Raw genomic sequence first — 20,306 nt, forward strand, 5'->3', positions numbered from 1 at the left:
AGACAACGCACTAGGTGGCGCTATAGAGTCCCTAAGGCCACACACCCTAGGCCAGAACTGTAAATCTGACTATCGATAGCAATAACGCACAAGCCCACCAAATTTGGTTCATTTTCGTGAATGTGTGTGTCAACCACAACAGACAAAGCGCTAGGTGGCGCTATAGAGTCCTTAAGCCACACCCTAGGCCAGAGCCCTGTCTCTGACTAGCCAAAGCAATAACACACAAGTCCACCAAATTTGGTTCATTTTCGTGAATGTTTGTGTCAACCACAACAGATAACATGCTGCTAGGTGGCGCTGTAGAGTCCCTACGCCACACCCTAGGCCAAAGCTCTGTCTCTGACTAGCCATAGCAATAACACACAAGTCCACCAAATTTGGTTCATTTTCGTGAATGTTTGTGTCAACCACAACAGATAACATGCTGCTAGGTGGCGCTGTAGAGTCCCGAAGCCACACCCTTGGCCAGATCTCTGTCTCTGACTAGCCATAGCAATAACACATATGCCCACCAAATTTGGTCAATTTTCCTGAATGTATGTGTCAACCACAACAGACAACACACTAGGTGGCGCTATAGAGTCCCTAAGCCACACCCTAGGCCAGAACTCTAAATCTGACTATGGATAGTAATAACGCACAAGCCCACCAAATTTGGTTCATTTTCGTGAATGTGTGTGTCAACCACAACAGACAATGCGCTAGGTGGCGCTATAGAGTCCTTAAGCCACACCCTAGGCCAGAGCCCTGTCTCTGACTAGCCAAAGCAATAATACACAAGTCCACCAAATTTGGTTAATTTTCGTGAATGTTTGTGTCAACCACAACAGATAACATGCTGCTAGGTGGCGCTGTAGAGTCCCGAAGCCACACCCTTGGCCAGAGCTCTGTCTCTGACTAGCCATAGCAATAACACACAAGTCCACCAAATTTGGTTCATTTTCGTTAATGTATGTGTCAACCACAACAGACAATGCACTGCTAGGTGGCGCTATAGAGTCCCTAAGCCACACCTTAGGCCAGCGCTCTGTCTCTGAGTAGCAGTAGCAATTCCACATGTAGCTGCCAAATTACATCCAAATTAGTCACTGTTTTCTGCCTATAACACCAACTTCCTGTTTCTTTAATAATACGCCATAATTCAAACCTTCGCCATTTCAATATACTTTTGAAATTCAAAAATCTGGTCGCAATTTCTCTTAAGCAACCCCTCAAGATCATTTTACTGCTGAAATGACATGATTTCGATAAACCGTCTAGGAGAAGTGTTTCAAAATACATGACGTGGAAAAATCATAATCATAATCATAACTCAAATTCTTCTAAGATTCACTGTGTAGTTTCAATGTAAAAGTTGTTCAGATTAATACAACACATATGCCCACCAAATTTGGTTCATTTTCGTGCATTTATGTGTCAACCACAAAAGACACCGTGCTAGGTGGCGCTATAGAGTCCCTGAGCCACACCCTTGGCCAGAGCTCTGTCTCTGAGTAGCGTTACCAATTCCACATCTAACTGCCAAATTTCAAGAGTTTTAGAGCATGCCAAGTTGGTGAAAAAAGGCCAAACATGACCTGTAAGAGGAATCCACAGACATAATAATAAATATAGCCGCAAGCGGCGATGGCGGGCCCGAGCACCTGCGGTGCGGAGACCTGTGACATTTCGGAATCTAACGAAGCAACATGTGCGTGTCGGTGGACATGTGCATGAGCAACACACATGCCCACCAAATTTGGTCAATTTTCTTGAATGTATGTGTCAACCACAACAGACAACACGCTAAGTGGCGCTATAGAGTCCCTAAGCCACACCTTAGGCCAAAGCTCTTTCTCTGACTATCGATAGCAATAACGCACAAGCCCACCAAATTTGGTTCATTTTCGTGAATGTGTGTGTCAACCGCAACAGACAATGCGCTAGGTGGCCATTCATTTTCAGGTGGTTCAAGGAAGGGAGAGAGTGTGTGTGTGTGTGTGTGTGTGTGTGTGTGTGTGTGTGTTTGTGTCTGTGTGGAAAGAATGGGGGAGGGAGAAAAATGCGGGAGAGAGAGAGAGAGAGAGAGAGAGAGAGAGAGAGAGAGAGAGAGAAAGAGGGATAGACAGACAGACAGACAGACAGACAGACAGACAGACAGACAGACAGACAGACAGACAGACAGACAGGGTAGAGACAAATGGAGCCATACAGTACAAAAAAATAGCGCACTCCGGGAGCAGTGAGGGGCTAGGTGCCTTGCTCAAGGGCACTTCAGCTGTGGACTAGTCGGGGATCGAACCGACAACCCTCCAGTTACAAGCCCCAAGTGTGTGTGTGTGTGTGTGTGTGTGTGTGTGTGTGTGTGTGTGTGTGTGTGTGTGTGTGTGTGTGTGTGTGTGTGTGTGTGTGTGTGTGTGTGTGTGTGTGTGTGTGTGTGTGTGTGTGTGTGTGTGTGTGAGACCAGGAGTCCCTAAGCCACACGCTAGGCCAGGGCTCTGTCTCAGACTAGAGGTGGCAACACACAAAGCCACCACATTTTTATGAGGATTAGAACTTGGGTCTTACTCAGTCAGTCCCCAATTCAATCACAAAAATGACTTAACCTGAATAAAATCTTTATACACATGATCTTTTTTTACCTTTTACTTTGCATCACACTGTCATTCTTGACTCTGTGTGTGTGTGTGTGTGTGTGTCTGTGTCTGTGTCTGTGTGGAGAGCGGGGGAGGAGAGAGAGACATCCAGCTGGGAGAGAGGGGAAAGTGTGAATAACTGTGGGGGGAAGGAAAGAGACAAGGAGGTGGAGAGTGGGTGAGCCACAGTGAGGGAGCAGCTAGGTAGTTCTGTGTGTAACACGCGCGGGCAGCAAGGAGCGGATAGGAGAGACCATAGTCATATGAAAACCTAAATAACTCACTTTCTGTGAATGTGGTTTACGTCGAAATTGCAGCATAGGTTGATATGATTATTATTATTCATCAACTCGCTTCAAAATATTTTAGCTAAAACTGTGTCCACCACAATCATTAATGCGCTTTTAAAAATCACAAACAACACCAAATTCAAAACTTTGTATATGACTGTCACTACAAACACACTAACTAATACTCCATCAAATTTCATCCAAATTAGTCACTGTTTTCTGCCTATAACACCAACTTTTTGTTTCTTTTATAAGACACCTAGATTCAAACCTTCGCCATTTCGATATACTTTTGAAATTCAAAAATCTGGTCGCAATTCCTCTCGGGCAACCCCTCAAGATCATTTTAGTGCTTATATGACATGATTTCGATAAACCGTCTAGGAGAAGTGTTTCAAAATACATGATGTGCAAAATTCATAATCATAACCATAACTCAAATTCTTCGAATATTTACTATAGAGTGTAAATGTAAAAATTGTTTAGATTAATACAACACATGTGCCCACCAAATCTGGGCCATTTTCGTGAATGCATGTGTCAACCAAAACAGACAGCGTGATAGGTGGCGCTATAGAGTCCCTGAGCCACGCCCAAGGCCAAAGCTCTGTCTCTGAGTTTCGATTGCAATTCTACAAATGGCTGCCAAATTACAAGAGTTTTAGAGCATGCCAAGTTGGTGAAAAAAAACAAACAGGTAAGACGGAAAAAGAATAATAATAATAATAATAATAATCTGAGCAGAAACAATAGGGCCTTGCACCTACGGTGCAGCCACTTTCAGTGGCCGCACCTCGGTGCTCGGGCCCTAATAATAATAATCTGAGCAGAAGCAATAGGGCCTTGCACCTACGGTGCAGCCACTTTCAGTGGCCGCACCTCGGTGCTCGGGCCCTAAATATAGCCGCAAGCGGCGATGGCGGGCCCGAGCACCTGCGGTACGGACCCGTGACATTTGCGGAATCTAACAAAGCAACACGTACTTGTTGGTGGGCATGTGCATGAGCAACACACATTCCCACCAAATTTGGTTAATTTCCATCAATGTATGTGTCAACCACAACAGACAAGCTAGGTGACGCAATAGAGTCCCAAAGCCACACCCAAGACCAGAGCTCTGTCTATGACTAGTGGCAGCAATAACACACAAGCGTACCTAATTGTCGTGTATGTATGTGTCAACAATAATAGACAATGTACTAGGTGGCGCTATAGAGTCCCTAAGCCTCACCCTAGGCCAGAGCTCTATCCCTGACAAGCAGTAGCAATAGCACACATGCCCACCAAATGTGGTTCATTTTCGTGAATGTTTCAACCATAATGGACAATGTAGTAGGTGGCGCTATAGAGTCCCTAAGCCACACCCTAGGCCAGAGCTCTATCCCTGACTAGCAGTAGCAATAACACACATGCCCACCAAATGTGGTTAATTTTCGTGAATGTATCAACCACAACAGACAATGCGCTAGGTGGCGCTATAGAGCCCCTAAGCCACACCCTAGGCCAGAGCTCTGTTTCTGACTTGCAGCAGTAATAACACACAAGCTCACCAAATTTGATTCATTTTCGTGAATGTATGTCAACCACAACAGGTAACACACTAGGTGGCGCTATTAGAGTCCCTAAGCCACACCCTCGGCCAGAGCTCTGTCTCTGAATATTTATAGCAAAACACATGCCCACCAAATTTGGTTCAATTTCGTGAATGTACGTGTCAACCACAACAGACAATGCGCTAGGTGGCGCTATAAAGTCCCTAAGCCACACCCAAGGCCAGAGCTCTGTCTTTGACTAGCGGCAGCAATAACACACAAGCCCACCAAATTTGGTTCATTTTTGTGAATGTTTGTGTCAACCACAACAAACAACGCTCTAGGTGGCGCTATAGAGTTCCTAAGCCACACCCTAGGCCAGAGCTCTGTCTCTGACTAGTAATAGGAATAACACACAAGCCCATCAAATTTGGTTAATTTTCGTGAATGTATGTGTCAACCACAACAGACAATGTGCTAGGTGGCGCTATAGAGTCCCTAAACCACACCCTAGGCCAGAGCTCTGTCTTTGACTACCGATAGCAATAACACACAAGCCCACCAAATTTGGTTCATTTTCGTAAATGTATGCGTCAACCACAACAGACAACGCACTAGGTGGCGCTAGAGAGTCCCTACGCCACACCCTAGGCCAAAGCTCTGTCTCTGACTAGCCACATTAATAACACACAAGTCCACCAAATTTGGTTCATTTTCGTGAATGTTTGTGTCAACCACAACAGATAACGTGCTGCTAGGTGGCGCTATAGAGTCCCAAAGCCACACCTTAGGCCAGAGCTCTGTCTCTGACTACCAGAAGCAATTCCACATGTAGCTGCCAAATTACATCCAATTCATAACCTTTTTTCTGCCTATAACACCAACTTCCTGTTTCTTAATAAAACGCCATAATTCAAACCTTCGCCATTTCAATATACTTCAAAAATTAAAAAATCTGGTCGCAATTCCTCTCGGGCAACCCCTCAAGATCATTTTAGTGCTTATATGACATGATTTCAATAAACCGTCTAGGAGAAGTGTTTCAAAATACGTGATGTGCAAAAATCATAATCATAATCATAACTCAAATTCTTCTAACATTCACTATATAGTTTAAATGTAAAACTTGTTCAGAATAATACAACACACATGTCCACCAAATTTGGTTGATTTCCGTGAATGTATGTGTCAACCACAACAGACAGCGCGGTAGGTGGCGCTATAGAGTCCCTGAGCCACACCCTAGGCCAGAGGTCTGTCTCTCAGTAGAGGCATCAATTCTACAGGTAGCTGCCAAATTTCAAGAGTTTTAGAGCATGCCAAGTTGGTGAAAAAGGGCAAAACATTCCGGTAAGGGGAAAATACTATAATACTATAATAAGAATAAATATAGCCGCAAGCGGCGATGGCGGGCCCGAGCACCTGCGGTGCGGAGACCTGTGACATTTCGGAATCTAATAAAGCACCATGTGCATGTTGATGGGCATGTGCTTGAGCAACACACATGCCCACCAAATTTGGTCAATTTTCCTGAATGTATGTGTCAACCACAACAGACAACGCACTAGGTGGCGCTATAGAGTCCCTAAGGCCACACACCCTAGGCCAGAACTGTAAATCTGACTATCGATAGCAATAACGCACAAGCCCACCAAATTTGGTTCATTTTCGTGAATGTGTGTGTCAACCACAACAGACAAAGCGCTAGGTGGCGCTATAGAGTCCTTAAGCCACACCCTAGGCCAGAGCCCTGTCTCTGACTAGCCAAAGCAATAACACACAAGTCCACCAAATTTGGTTCATTTTCGTGAATGTTTGTGTCAACCACAACAGATAACATGCTGCTAGGTGGCGCTGTAGAGTCCCTACGCCACACCCTAGGCCAAAGCTCTGTCTCTGACTAGCCATAGCAATAACACACAAGTCCACCAAATTTGGTTCATTTTCGTGAATGTTTGTGTCAACCACAACAGATAACATGCTGCTAGGTGGCGCTGTAGAGTCCCGAAGCCACACCCTTGGCCAGATCTCTGTCTCTGACTAGCCATAGCAATAACACATATGCCCACCAAATTTGGTCAATTTTCCTGAATGTATGTGTCAACCACAACAGACAACACACTAGGTGGCGCTATAGAGTCCCTAAGCCACACCCTAGGCCAGAACTCTAAATCTGACTATGGATAGTAATAACGCACAAGCCCACCAAATTTGGTTCATTTTCGTGAATGTGTGTGTCAACCACAACAGACAATGCGCTAGGTGGCGCTATAGAGTCCTTAAGCCACACCCTAGGCCAGAGCCCTGTCTCTGACTAGCCAAAGCAATAATACACAAGTCCACCAAATTTGGTTCATTTTCGTGAATGTTTGTGTCAACCACAACAGATAACATGCTGCTAGGTGGCGCTGTAGAGTCCCGAAGCCACACCCTTGGCCAGAGCTCTGTCTCTGACTAGCCATAGCAATAACACACAAGTCCACCAAATTTGGTTCATTTTCGTTAATGTATGTGTCAACCACAACAGACAATGCACTGCTAGGTGGCGCTATAGAGTCCCTAAGCCACACCTTAGGCCAGCGCTCTGTCTCTGAGTAGCAGTAGCAATTCCACATGTAGCTGCCAAATTACATCCAAATTAGTCACTGTTTTCTGCCTATAACACCAACTTCCTGTTTCTTTAATAATACGCCATAATTCAAACCTTCGCCATTTCAATATACTTTTGAAATTCAAAAATCTGGTCGCAATTTCTCTTAAGCAACCCCTCAAGATCATTTTACTGCTGAAATGACATGATTTCGATAAACCGTCTAGGAGAAGTGTTTCAAAATACATGACGTGGAAAAATCATAATCATAATCATAACTCAAATTCTTCTAAGATTCACTGTGTAGTTTCAATGTAAAAGTTGTTCAGATTAATACAACACATATGCCCACCAAATTTGGTTCATTTTCGTGCATTTATGTGTCAACCACAAAAGACACCGTGCTAGGTGGCGCTATAGAGTCCCTGAGCCACACCCTTGGCCAGAGCTCTGTCTCTGAGTAGCGTTACCAATTCCACATCTAACTGCCAAATTTCAAGAGTTTTAGAGCATGCCAAGTTGGTGAAAAAAGGCCAAACATGACCTGTAAGAGGAATCCACAGACATAATAATAATAATAAATATAGCCGCAAGCGGCGATGGCGGGCCCGAGCACCTGCGGTGCGGAGACCAGTGACATTTCGGAATCTAACAAAGCAACATGTGTGGGTTGGTGTGCCTGTGCATGAGCAACATACATGCCCACTAAATTTGGTTCATTTTTGTGAATATATGTGTCAACCACAAAAGACAACATGCTAGGTGGCACTATAGAGTACCTAAGCGACACCCTAGGCCAGAGCTCTGTCCCTGACTAGCTGTAGCAGTAACACACATGCCCACCAAATGTGACTAATTTTCGTGAATATATGTGTCAACCACAACAGACAACACGCTAGGTGGCGCTATAGAGTCCCTAAGCCACACCCTAGGCCTGAGCTCCTTTTCTGACTAGCGATAGCAATACGAAAGAAGTCCAATAAATTTGGTTAATTTTCATGAATGTACACGTCAACCACAACAGACAACAAACTAGGTGGCGCTTAGTCCTTAAGCCACACCCTAGGCCAGAGCTCTATCTTTCAGTAGCGACACCAATAACACGTAAAACCACCAAATTTGCTTCATTTTCGTGAATGTACACGTCAACCACAACACAATCTGCTAGGTGGCACTATAGAGTCCCTAAGCCACACCCTAGACCAGAGCTCTGTCTCTGACTAGGGGTAGCAAAAACAATTTTGTCTGTGAAATTTCTAAAGTACGCCTTCTGCCACGAAGATAAATTGTAGGGTTTTAAATGTTCAAAAAAAGAGTAAAAGGTCCGCACACTTCCTCTCACTTAATTTACTTTATTAGTTCAAGGGTTTTAAATGTTCCTCATAAAAAGTATTTTTGAAGTCCAAATAAAAGAAAATGTTGCTGTTATTGCTATGATAGACCGTTAAATTTACATGCACAGGTTTTGTACACCATTGTCATGGCCAAATTCAAGCACTTTTTAAAGGGATATTCCGCCATTTTTGGAAATACGCTCATTTTCCACCTCCCCTCGAGCAAAACAATCGATATTTACCTTGTTCCCGTTCATCCAGCCATTCTGTGAGTCTGGCTATGCAACTTTTAGCTTCAGCCTAGCATAGATCATTGAATCGGATTAGACCATTAGCTTCTCGCCTGCTAGCTTCATGTTTAAAAGTGACTAAGATTTCTGGTAATTTTCCCATTTAAAACGTGTCTCCTCTCAAGTTAGAAAGTGCAATAAGACCAACTGAAAATGAAACCTGCCGTTTTTCTAGGCTGATTTGACATGGAACTACACTCTCATCTGGCGTAATAATCAAGGCAACTTGCAAACGTACCATAGGCGCAGTGATATCTTACGCAGCATCTGAAAATAGTCCCCATAGACAACAAGCAGTAGTAGTGCCAGTAGCTGCAAGTTGCCTTGATTATTACGCCAGATGAGAGTGTAGTTCCATGTCATATCAGCCTAGAAAAACGCCAGGTTTCATTTTCAGTTGGTCTTATTGCACTTTCTAACTTGAGAGGAGACACGTTTTAAATGAGAAAATTACCAGAAGTCTTAGTCACTTTTAAACATGAAGCTAGCAGGCGAGAAGCTAATGGTCTAATCCGATTCAATGATCTATGCTAGGCTGAAGCTAAAAGTTGTATCGCCAGACTCACAGAATGGCTGGATGAACGGGAACAAGGTAAATATCGATTGTTTTGCTCGAGGGAAGGTGGAAAATGAGCGTATTTCCAAAAATGGCGGAATATCCCTTTAAGGACTTTCAAGACCAGTTTTCCAGTATTGAAATTGTGTGTGAACAAATTCAAAGCCCTGTTGTTTGAGGTCACTGTAGGATAAAGAACCAGGAAATTTGATACAACCTTAGCCGAATACTGAACCAGCAACTATCATTAGGTTAACTGAATGGGGCATAGAAAATGAGTGTTTGCTGCTCTGTCATATCAAGTTTCCTTGTTCTTTTTCTTACTGACAGCACTCGATGAGATTGATTCACACCATGTTTCAGGGGTGTGATTGGCAAAGGACAAAAAAGAGGAAAATATACCCAGCACCCTCAGGAGAACGTTTTCAAAAATGACCCCTTAAATGATAACATCAGATGACTTTTATGAGAACTGTTTATAAACTGTGATACATATAAACATTATAACATATATCGAGGGCTGAGAACCAAAGGGGCAGTTGCGTAAGTGACATTTTGGTCAAAATTGAGTTATATATATCACCTGAAAGCTCTTGATGAGCTCTTTTTAGCTGACACAATTATAGAAGTAAAATATTTATAAATATTAAATGATTGACAAAAACAAAAACCAAAGGTCTTTAACTGTGAACATAAGCAGTTAGATTTGTTTTGGCTCTATTGTAAAGTTGGTGAAATGTCACTTACGCCCCTGTGGTTCTCAGCCCTCGATATATATAGATATACATAGACTATATCGTAATAAGTCTACGACTAATTTATAGCAAAGTAGCCTAGGCCTACTCAAGACTAAACCAGATATGGCTGAAATATGTAGGGCAGCTATCATGATCATTTTGCCAACAATGATGTAGAACCATGGATTTTCCTAGTTCATGACATGCTTTGTTTTCACTTAAACCAACATAAAGTTATAATGTTGACTACATGTTTTAATATAGACCTACTTGATAACATATAGCCTACCCCCTTAGTCCTCTAGCTCTAGTCCTGTACAATATAATAGTGAATAGGCCTATTGATATTTTGATGCTGTTTGAAGAGGTTGCTTGATGATATTTAAGTTCCAAAGAAAATCAAATTGCACCACTCCCTCTCCTTCCAAAGTAACATGTCCATCACCTTTCCTCCTAAAAACAAATGTCTGGCCCTACTGTTATAAGCTACATCATTTGTTCAAGTGCACACACTAAATGGAGAGCTAGGATTAAAATTCAAACTGTGCCTTTAAATAGGCGACTTTTTTCATCTATCAGCACAATGCTACAGGCCATTTTCACTAAACAAATCAGCTCAATATTATGTGCAAGACAAGTTTACCAAGCATGCCAATGTGTTAATCTCTTAGCACTGTCGTCATACGTTTTCTCATAGTGAGATGGCTATCCCGAAATATGTTTTGAATGACGTCTTGAATGACATGGGGCGCACGGAGATAAAGCTGGAAAAATGCGAAATGACAAGGTGATAACTAAACAATTCAGTTGACCTAGGGTAGACAGGCTTTGTGGCTAAAACTATGAAAACCAGTAGGCTAGTCTGTCACAGCTAACTTCAGGCACTGTAGCCTAGACTAGTTTACACGCGCAGAAATTAAAAGTCAATATTGCCATCACGAGATTGCTGTCATTATCGGAAAATCCGGACACGTCAAACTGGATGCGAACGCGTGGCAAAGCCAACAACAACTTCATAAATTACGTCTTTTAAATAAATAATTTGAGCCTACCGTTTCATGCCTAACGTTGACAGCAAATTTCTCAGTCCATCATAGGCAAGGTTATTAATGCATAGGCCTATAGCCTAATTAAACTAGGCTTAGTGATGGCAGATCAAATAATTAAAAAAACGTTTTGAAGTCTACCCAGAGCATGTTTGCAAACGCATGCAAAGGGATAAACTATGTTCATATCATCTTCAATCGTTTCAAAAACTAGGATTAGGCAGTCTGCCTATGCTGTTTGCATGTATAATTAAAGGAATCAATCGTTTGAAAAATATGGTTGTTTCTAGCCTCGTATGGTTTCACTTGGATCACACACACATTGCACGACTGCTCATATGAATCGGTGGCACCAAACTAACGTATTTCCAGATAGGGGAAACGTTTAGATTATTTTGAATAGATAGATGGTTCACTCAATTTAAAGGCAATTAATCACCACAACTGAATAACATTAACCTGCCTTGCACTGCAGGGAAATGTTCTTACCTTGATTGAAAGCTAAGCAGACGGCCAGTTCTAGTTCTGTCATCTTCTCTCCTGCTTTCTAGATGTCCATGGAGAAACGTCCTCCTTCAGTTAGGCAGAGTAAGTTCGTTGTGGTTTCAAACTTACGTCCTCCACTAATAAAGGCATTAGCTAGCTTCCACTCACAAACGGTAGGCTACTCCCAAAATGTGACACATTTGAACTTCTCATTACGTTTTACATCTGTCAAAAGTTTGGATTATGTTTCAGGAGTTAAACTGACACCTAGGCTATCAATGCTCTATTTGTAAGCTAAAATAAACTAGTAAACACCATATCGCTAACGTGCATCAATTGGAGTTAGCGAGCTAGCTTAGCTAGCTAGCTTAGGCCAAGATTTAAAACCAGGTCGAATTTACTATGGCTGGCCCTAGGTGCCTGTTGTGTTTTCCGCTAGACCTTTTCAAACAAGACCAACTACAGTAGGCTATTTGACGTTCGTTATCGCACTGGGACTTGTTAATTACCGAACGTGACAAAAACCTGCCTTGCTATAACGTTAGCTCCCAAACGGCAGGCTACTCCCAAACAGTGACACATTTGAACTTCACGTTACATTTTACAACTGTCAAAAGTTTGGATTATGTTTCAGTAGGCCTAGTTAGGCTGTCACCTAGGCTATCAAGGCTCTATTTGTAAGCTGAGATAAACTAGCTAGTAAACACCATATCACTAACATGCATCACTTGGAGTTAGCTAGATGGAGGAAACGAGCGCTTTAGCCAACTTATTGAACCGCATCAAATAGCTTGCAAAGTTGCGTTTCAACAAAACTGTTACCTTACTTTCAAGAATAACTCCGTAGACAAAAAGTCAAAAATGATTGCACTGTTTCCACGATATAAATCCACGAAAACACTCAGTATAGAGCTACATTGACTGAGACTTCTATGGGGTCGCCTGGATCTGCACTGACTAACAAATCACATGGTGTAGTGGGCGGGACAGTGCTCTCGACCACAGAATGTCAAATGAGTGAGAGACTTTTACAGACAATTGAGTTTCATTCCCTAGGGCATCAAACAAATAACCCTAAATAACTCACTTTCTGTTGGTGTGTTTAAAGTCAAAATTGCAGCATAGGTTAATATGACTATTAGTAGGCTATTTGTAAACTCATCTCATAATACTTTAGGTAAAACTATGTGTCAACCACAATCATTAATATGCTATTATAAGTGACAAAATCACAACCACACCAAACAACATCAAAACTTGAATGTGACTGTCACTACAACCACACTATCTAATACTCCATTAAATTTCATCCAAATTAGTCACTGCTTTCTGCCTATAACACCAACTTATTGTTCCTTTTATAAGAAACTTAGGTTCAAACCTGTGTGTGTGTGTCTGTGTGTGTGTGTGTGTGTGTGTGTGTCTGTGTGTGTGTGTGTGTGTGTGTGTGTGTGTGTGTGTGTGTGTGTGTGTGTGTGTGTGTGTGTGTGTCTGTGTCTGAGTCTCTATGTGGAAAGCGGGGGAGGTTAGAGAGACATCCAGCTGGGAGAGAGGGGAGGGGTGGGAAGAACTGTGGGGGGAGGGAAACAGACTAGAGTGGGTGAGCCACAGTGAGGGAGCAAGACCATGCGCGGCTAGGAACAGAGACCTATAAAAACCTAATAAACCTAAATATCTCACTTTCTGTCAACATGGTTGAAATCAAAATTGCAGCATAGGTTGATATGATTATAATTATTCATCAACTCGCTTCAAAATATTTTAGCTAAAACTGTGTCCACCACAATCATTAATGTGCTTTTAAAAAACACAAACAACACCAAATTCAAAACTTTGTATATGACTGTCACTACAAACACATTAACTAATACTCCATCAAATTTCATCCAAATTAGTCACTGTTTTCTGCCTATAACACCAACTTTTTGCTTCTTTTATAAGACACCTAGATTCAAACCTTCGCCATTTCAATATACTTTTGAAATTCAAAAATCTGGTCGCAATTCCTCTCAGGCAACCCCTCAAAATCATTTTAGTGCTTAAATGACATAATTTCGATAAACCGTCTAGGAGAAGTATTTCAAAATACATGATGTGCAAAAATCAGACAATCTCACATAATTCAAATTCTTCTAAGATTCACTATATAGTTTAAAGGTAAAACTTGTTCAGAATAATACAACACACATGTCCACCAAATTTGGTTCATTTCCGTGAATGTATGCGTCAACCACAGTAGACGGCGCGCTAGGTGGCGCTATACAGTCCCTGAGCCACACCCTAGGCCAAACCTTTGTCTCTAAGTACAGTTAACAATTCCACATCTAGATGCCAAATTACAAGAGTTTTAGTGCATGTCAAGTTGGTGAAAAAGGGCGAAAAAGTTAAGAGTAAGAGGAATAGAAGTATAATAATAATAATAATAATAATCTGAGCAAAAACAATAGGGCCTTGCACCTACGGTGCAGCCACTTTCAGTGGCCGCACCTCGGTGCTCGGGCCCTAATAATCTGAGCAGAAGCAATAGGGCCTTGCACCTACGGTGCAGCCACTTTCAGTGGCCGCACCTCGGTGCTCGGGCCCTAATAATAATCTGAGCAAAAACAATAGGGCCTTGCACCTATGGTGCAGCCACTTTCAGTGGCCGCACCTCGGTGCTCGGGCCCTAATAATAAGAATAATCTGAGCAAAAACAATAGGGCCTTGCACCTCCGGTGCAGCCACTTTCAGTGGCCGCACCTCGGTGCTCGGGCCCTAATAACTTGGATTTAAGGGTAAAATAAAATGGTAATAACTGCTGTAAATATGTACTTACTGAAGCAATAAATATTTAGGATTTACTTATTGTGATATAATATGTGACCTGTTATCTGTTGTTATTATGAAATAAATGAGGTAATTTCACAATAACTATATGGTATCAGGGCTGTAACTGTTTTGTCTTTTCTAAAGGTTTTCTGGTAACACTTTACATTAGCCTACAGATCGGTAATAAGTGGGTAATGTTATGGTAATATGTATGCAATTTAATGGTAAAAATATTTTTAAACCACATATTACAAATAATTAATGTGTAATTTCTAAAGCAATAAATATTTAGGGTTTACTTACTGTGATGTAATATTTCTGTAATTACACCAACATGATGGTGCTATGAAGGACTAAATTACATAGTAACTTCTAAGTGTTATGGCACAATTACACAGTGGTCAAAGTTTTTGTAGTAGTTAGTTTGATGGTAAAATGTGACCTGTTATCTGTTGTTATGATGAAATAAATAAGGTAATTTCACAATAACTGTATGGTATCAGAGCTGTAAAATACTGTTTTGTCATTTTGAGAGTATTTCAACAACTCCCCACCGTACAGAAAACCTTTCGTATTTTCAGTATTTTACAGCCCTGATATATAGTTATTGTGAAATTACCTTACTTATTTCATCATAATGACAGATAACAGGTCACATTTTACAATCAAACTAACTACCACAAAAACGTTGACCACTGTGTAGTTGTTCCATAACACTTACTATGTAATTTAGTCCTTCATAGCACCATAATGTTGGTATAGTATATAGCCTATATATATATATATATATATATACAGAAATATTATGTCATGTCACAATAAGTAAATCCTAAATATTTATTGCTTCGGTAAGTACATATTTACAGCAGTTATTACCATTTTATTTTACCCAAGTTATTTGCATTGTTGTTGTATGGTAATTACACAGTAATTGTATAAAAATTACACATTAATTATTTGTAATATGTGGTTTAAAAATATTATTACCATGAAATTGCATATATATTACCATAACATTACTAACTTATTACTGATCTGTAATGTAAAGTGTTACCGACAAAAGCATCTGCTTTTGAAAAAGTTGTTAAAGGGACAAACCTTTTTCTATAGTTACCGGTTTTTGTGTTTTAGGTGGTGCTTTGGGTGTTGACGTGCTTGCCGGTAATATTGGATCAAGAGCTGTGAGAGAAAGAAATACATTTGAATAAAAAATGACCACTGACGTCATGACTAAAACCGTCAATAATCAGACGATAAAACATAGAAAAATGTTGACCTTTGATCAGGAGGTTAATTCTTTTGCGCTCTCCATTATCTCCATTAAGATAGCACCTATATAATCCCTGGTCCTCCTCAGTCAGGTCTGATATTAGCAGAGAAGCATTTCCTGGTAAATGTTGGTTAAACATCTGAACTCTACCACTGTAGGGTCCACTTGTAATGGGTATTTCAATGGATGACCTGTATGGAGGCCCTTTCCGGTTGATGACATCCCACATCACACTCTCAGGTTTGGCATGCAGAGGAGAACAGGAGCAGGGCAGCAGGACAGATTCTCCTGAGCTTTTCACAATCTCATTTGTTGTGTCCTTTTCCATTAGAGAGCATCCTGGAAGAAACATGACGCTTACCAGATATGGTCTAAAGCCAACATAGCTCAGTTTCTTGTCATGGGCATTTCCCCCTTCTTTTCACATACATTAGGCCTACATCTTAACAACATAGAACTACAGCACAAATTGTGTTGCTGAAGCAGTCTCCTTGTCATTCTGAATCTGCTTCAGTAAATTAGTAAATTCTGTCTAAAATATGATTAACTAGAAAAGCACTCAGAGAGCTCAGTTACCTCCGCCTGCCTTCTTCTTCCTAGGTTGTCATACATTTGAACCTAAACTATTCAGATCGCCACCACGTGGCCATACCATGCCATTACAGCACTAAGATAAATACATAAACGGCTCCGGAATCCCGACGGAATTACGGATCACTCCCAAAATGTAATCGTTTCTTCTGCGGGTCATGCCTGACATACGCTGAACATTTCAGCGAAATCCATCCATTACTTTTTTAGTTATCTTGCTAACAAACAGACAAACAAACAAACAAACAAACAGACAAACGCCGGTCGCCGATGAAAACATAAACCTCCTTGGTGGAGGTAAATAAAATGCAAATGTCCTATACCTTTAACTGTGAGATAGATGTCTCTGTAGCTGTACCTCGAGCCTTCACACCTGTAGTGTCCCCCATCCTCTTTAGTCAGGTCTGATATGAACAGGGAAAGGTTTCCTGGAGAATCCTGATTGAACATGTGAATCCTGTCTGAGCGATGAGATGTAGAGGGATATATCAGTGTGTTTGTGTTTTTGTGCCATCTTAAGTTCTGAGGTTTATCCTGGAGATGCTCACAGGAGCACGGCAGGAGAACAGATTCACCAAGATATTTAGTGACTTCAGCTCTGTTCGTATATAGCAGATTGCAACCTTTGGAAACACAAAAAATACTGGATTACTCCTCACCTGTAGATCCAAAGATTTACTGTTTTCTTGATTGCTTGAATGCATTAACTTAAACTTCTCATTTTCAAAACAACTAACACAGAATTAAACAGAAACATGTAAAATATTTCATATGCAACAGAAGCAAATATTTCCTTCAAACTCAATTTGTGGCTAAATCATGTTTTTAAACAATCGCTGCTCAATAACCAAATTACATAACAACGGAGTTCAATAGAAGTGGTTTCAACGTTGGTTATATCCATGTCATTTGTTTATTTAGCAATCACAGCCACAGACAGGGTTGGCCAACACAACTATTTATTGAAACAAACATTGCCATATTGAAGATCAAAGACATAGGGCAAAACAGGGTACAGTCACACTGTACATGTAACACATAATAAGGGTTCACCACACTCATCAACACAAGGGTAAGCACACAAGGGGGGTATTCCATCATTCTCGCTAATAAATACGGCGCTTAACAGAAATAACCTGGCTTGAACTAGCGCCAACTTTTACTTGGGGCTGAAGCCGTTCCATTAACTTATGTTAGCTGCATCTTGGCCTCGTTTATTCAAACGAGGCTTAAATCAGCTTCATGTCTGCTCGTGCATGAGGTAGAAAAGTAGACCGAAACAGTAGATTGTCTCGCCAGACCCTTGTAGTTCCGCCATGCTCCACCAGAGGCGTTTCGCTGAGCTCCACACAAGGGTCTGGACCCTATGGTCTGGACGCGAGGGCAATCCAAACTCGTTCCAGTGATCAAAAAATGATCAACCAATCAGGAGCGCCGAAGCAAGTGTTTGATTCAAATAACAATGGCGGCACGCAGCGAGGAGTCTTGTGCTGACATTGATTCTGCTATTTCAACCGTTTTGTCGAATCTATCGAGTATTCATTCTTTAAAAGATTAACAGATAATAGTTTTGAAGACATTTATTGGTGGCAAGGATGTTTTTACTCTTCTTCCGACCGGGTTTGGCAAGAGCTTGAAGAAGCCTAGCACGTCATTCAAGATAACAGGCAAGTGGTTTATCAAATCATGCGAGGATGTTTTACAAGGACCCGCCTTCATAAACACATCTCCTATCGAGAAGTCCCACCAGATCCTTGTGTGAAGCAGACAGCGAACTACAGGATCTGCCGATAGTCAGGTTAATAATGTCTTAAAATTAAGGCAAACTAAACGATTTCAGTTCGATTTACAAGCGCCATCTACAGGATTTTCATCGGAATCAAATTGAACACCGAGTGAAAAAAATAGATAGTTGCCTACATAAAAGGATAATAACAAAATCGTAGGCTACTGTAAATCGCCGAATTATGATGGTTTGAATTTGGACTTTGATTTTCTTCACTGAACAAAACGAGTGAATAAGTAGGCTATTTAAACTCAAAACAACTTTGGCATAGGCTATTCAACAAGATAACCTACGTTTGTAGATTAAAAGGGTTCACTCTGAAATATTTATTCAGTGGTCATAAAATAAATTAGTATTGTCCTGGGAGTATTGGGAGAAAACCTAGCCTATTGTCTCCCATAAGCATATACAGTAGTTCTGCCAAAGTGTTTGTGAAATAGTTATTTAAAATGCAATATTGGCTTTCAATTTGTCATTCAATATTTAATTTGTGTAATACATTTGATATCCATGAACAGCCTAGGCCTAATCAATAGACTATATGAAGTGGTTTTAATTATAGCCTTTAAAAGGTTACAGAATTAGGCAATAGGCTGGCTTGCCTTGCATCATATAGCCCACTGACAGCCTGCCTACTGTCACTGAACAAGCTACTGCCACATGACCCTTTATCAATAGTGATATGCCTTTCATTAAAGAGTATAACTAAACATGGCATTATTAATGTGTTTACATAGCCTATGTAAATGCATCGCATGGGAACCGAACCCGAGAACACGCAAAACATAACTCGATTGACATTCTGTTATGCTGCGCATGACACCATGAGAGATGCACTCAGGGGGCAGCGAACGTTCTGAGAGTGTAGACAGTATGGCGGCCGCCATGCTAAAAAGTAGACCAGTGCTAGTTAGCCATTCCATTGAATCCTATGGGGCGTAAGCGCCACTTTTGACATCAAATTACGTTACAGCTGAAGCGTTTTAACATCCTTCTTCTTACTATTTTAGTTTTGTTTACCTTTCAAATAGTTTTAGTAATTGCATAGGTTATCTTGTAGCCTCAGAGAATTGTGTGGTAGGACCAGGCTTCTTTATATATAAAGACTTATCTTATTTGCCTTTTTAAAGTGCTAAGCCAAACTTATAACTGATAAGAAAGGGGAAAGGCTGCACTTTGCACAAAACAATAGAGATGGACCCTAAAATGGAAAAAACCTAACCTATTGACCTCTATCAAAATCTGCAACAAAAAAATTAACACATGTTAATCCCCAAATCCAACGAGAACTTATTTTGAGACACAGCTGATATTTATAGCATTCACCAAATAACTGACATCATACTCTCATTACTCCACGTGCCTTTGGCCTCTTTGATCCATGCTTGCAAATAATAGTGCAGACTCAGAGGTGCTATCTTTAATAATTAAGAAGTGATTGTTTATAAAATAATTGTGCACTGGAGTTTCACACACAGATATTCAAATAGACACAAAACAGACAGGAACACTAAACCCTCCCATAACCCCGCACAAAAACAATACGCAACACCAAGTATCTCTATATTATAAATTATTATTTATTCAACAGATGTGGTTTAAACAGTTTACCTACATGATTTGATTTCACTGATCCCTGTAATGAAAGCAACTAGCAACACGTACACTCTGAAATGTATGACTATGATGAATTGAGACATTAGATTGGAAAGTCATGTTTCAGTCTGGTGTTGTAGTAACTCACCTGATGCTTTTCTGACCATCCAGCAGAAGAAGAGCAAAATAATCCACGGCATTTTTACTGAAAGTTGCCTTGCTGTCTCCATCTTCCTCTCACACATGCCAAGAGAGTTTGCAGCTTCAATACAACATCCTTCCTTTTCAAAACACTTCTCGTTTCAATCGTTTTTCACCACCATCCCCTGAAACTGCATCACACGGAAGTGGTTGAGTAGAGCAACAACACCCTACAACAACCCTAACAGCAACGATGCAACCACTGTCAGAAACTAAACAAGAATGAGCTTCAGTATGTATGAGCTAGGGTTAGAGGATGAGCTAGGATGTAAAGTGGATATAACCTTAGGCCTCTAAAATACCAATTATAACAATCACAATTGTCACAAAAGTTGACCCATTTAAAATATTCTGGTCTCGCCACTGTTCTGCAAAACTATCCATTGCTGTATTCTACTGCTTGTTAGAATGTATTGCAACAAGATCATGCATGCAGGACTACATAGAATTGTTATGTGTGATTTATCCACATGCATGTGAATAATCAGAATGTAAAAACGTCCAGTAGTGTATAACATTTTGTTCAACGTTATCATGTCTGTTCTTTTTCATGGCATCACCAAAGCAAAGCCCCA

The 20,306-nt window shown here is 40.9% G+C and overlaps 1 protein-coding gene across 2 annotated transcripts in view; it reads right to left on the reverse strand.

The window, feature by feature from the left end:
• Nucleotides 1-19,859, reverse strand: part of LOC134092737 (CD226 antigen-like) — a 25,286-nt gene extending 5,427 nt beyond the window's left edge. The window contains exons 1-4 of one of the 2 annotated variants that reach the window (XM_062545783.1): nucleotides 19,679-19,859; nucleotides 16,507-16,771; nucleotides 15,564-15,896; nucleotides 15,386-15,466 (exon numbers count right to left, since the gene is read on the reverse strand). In XM_062545783.1, coding sequence (XP_062401767.1) covers nucleotides 15,386-15,466; nucleotides 15,564-15,896; nucleotides 16,507-16,537 — 445 coding nt within the window. In that variant the 5' untranslated portion in view covers nucleotides 16,538-16,771; nucleotides 19,679-19,859. Of the gene's footprint in view, nucleotides 1-15,385; nucleotides 15,467-15,563; nucleotides 15,897-16,471; nucleotides 16,772-19,678 lie in introns of both variants that reach the window. The other variant, XM_062545782.1, reaches the window with a different exon arrangement.
• Between the last annotated feature and the right edge of the window lie 447 nt (nucleotides 19,860-20,306).

Source organism: Sardina pilchardus, chromosome 9 (assembly GCF_963854185.1).
Source record: "Sardina pilchardus chromosome 9, fSarPil1.1, whole genome shotgun sequence".
NCBI classification, from domain to species: Eukaryota; Metazoa; Chordata; class Actinopteri; order Clupeiformes; family Clupeidae; genus Sardina; species Sardina pilchardus.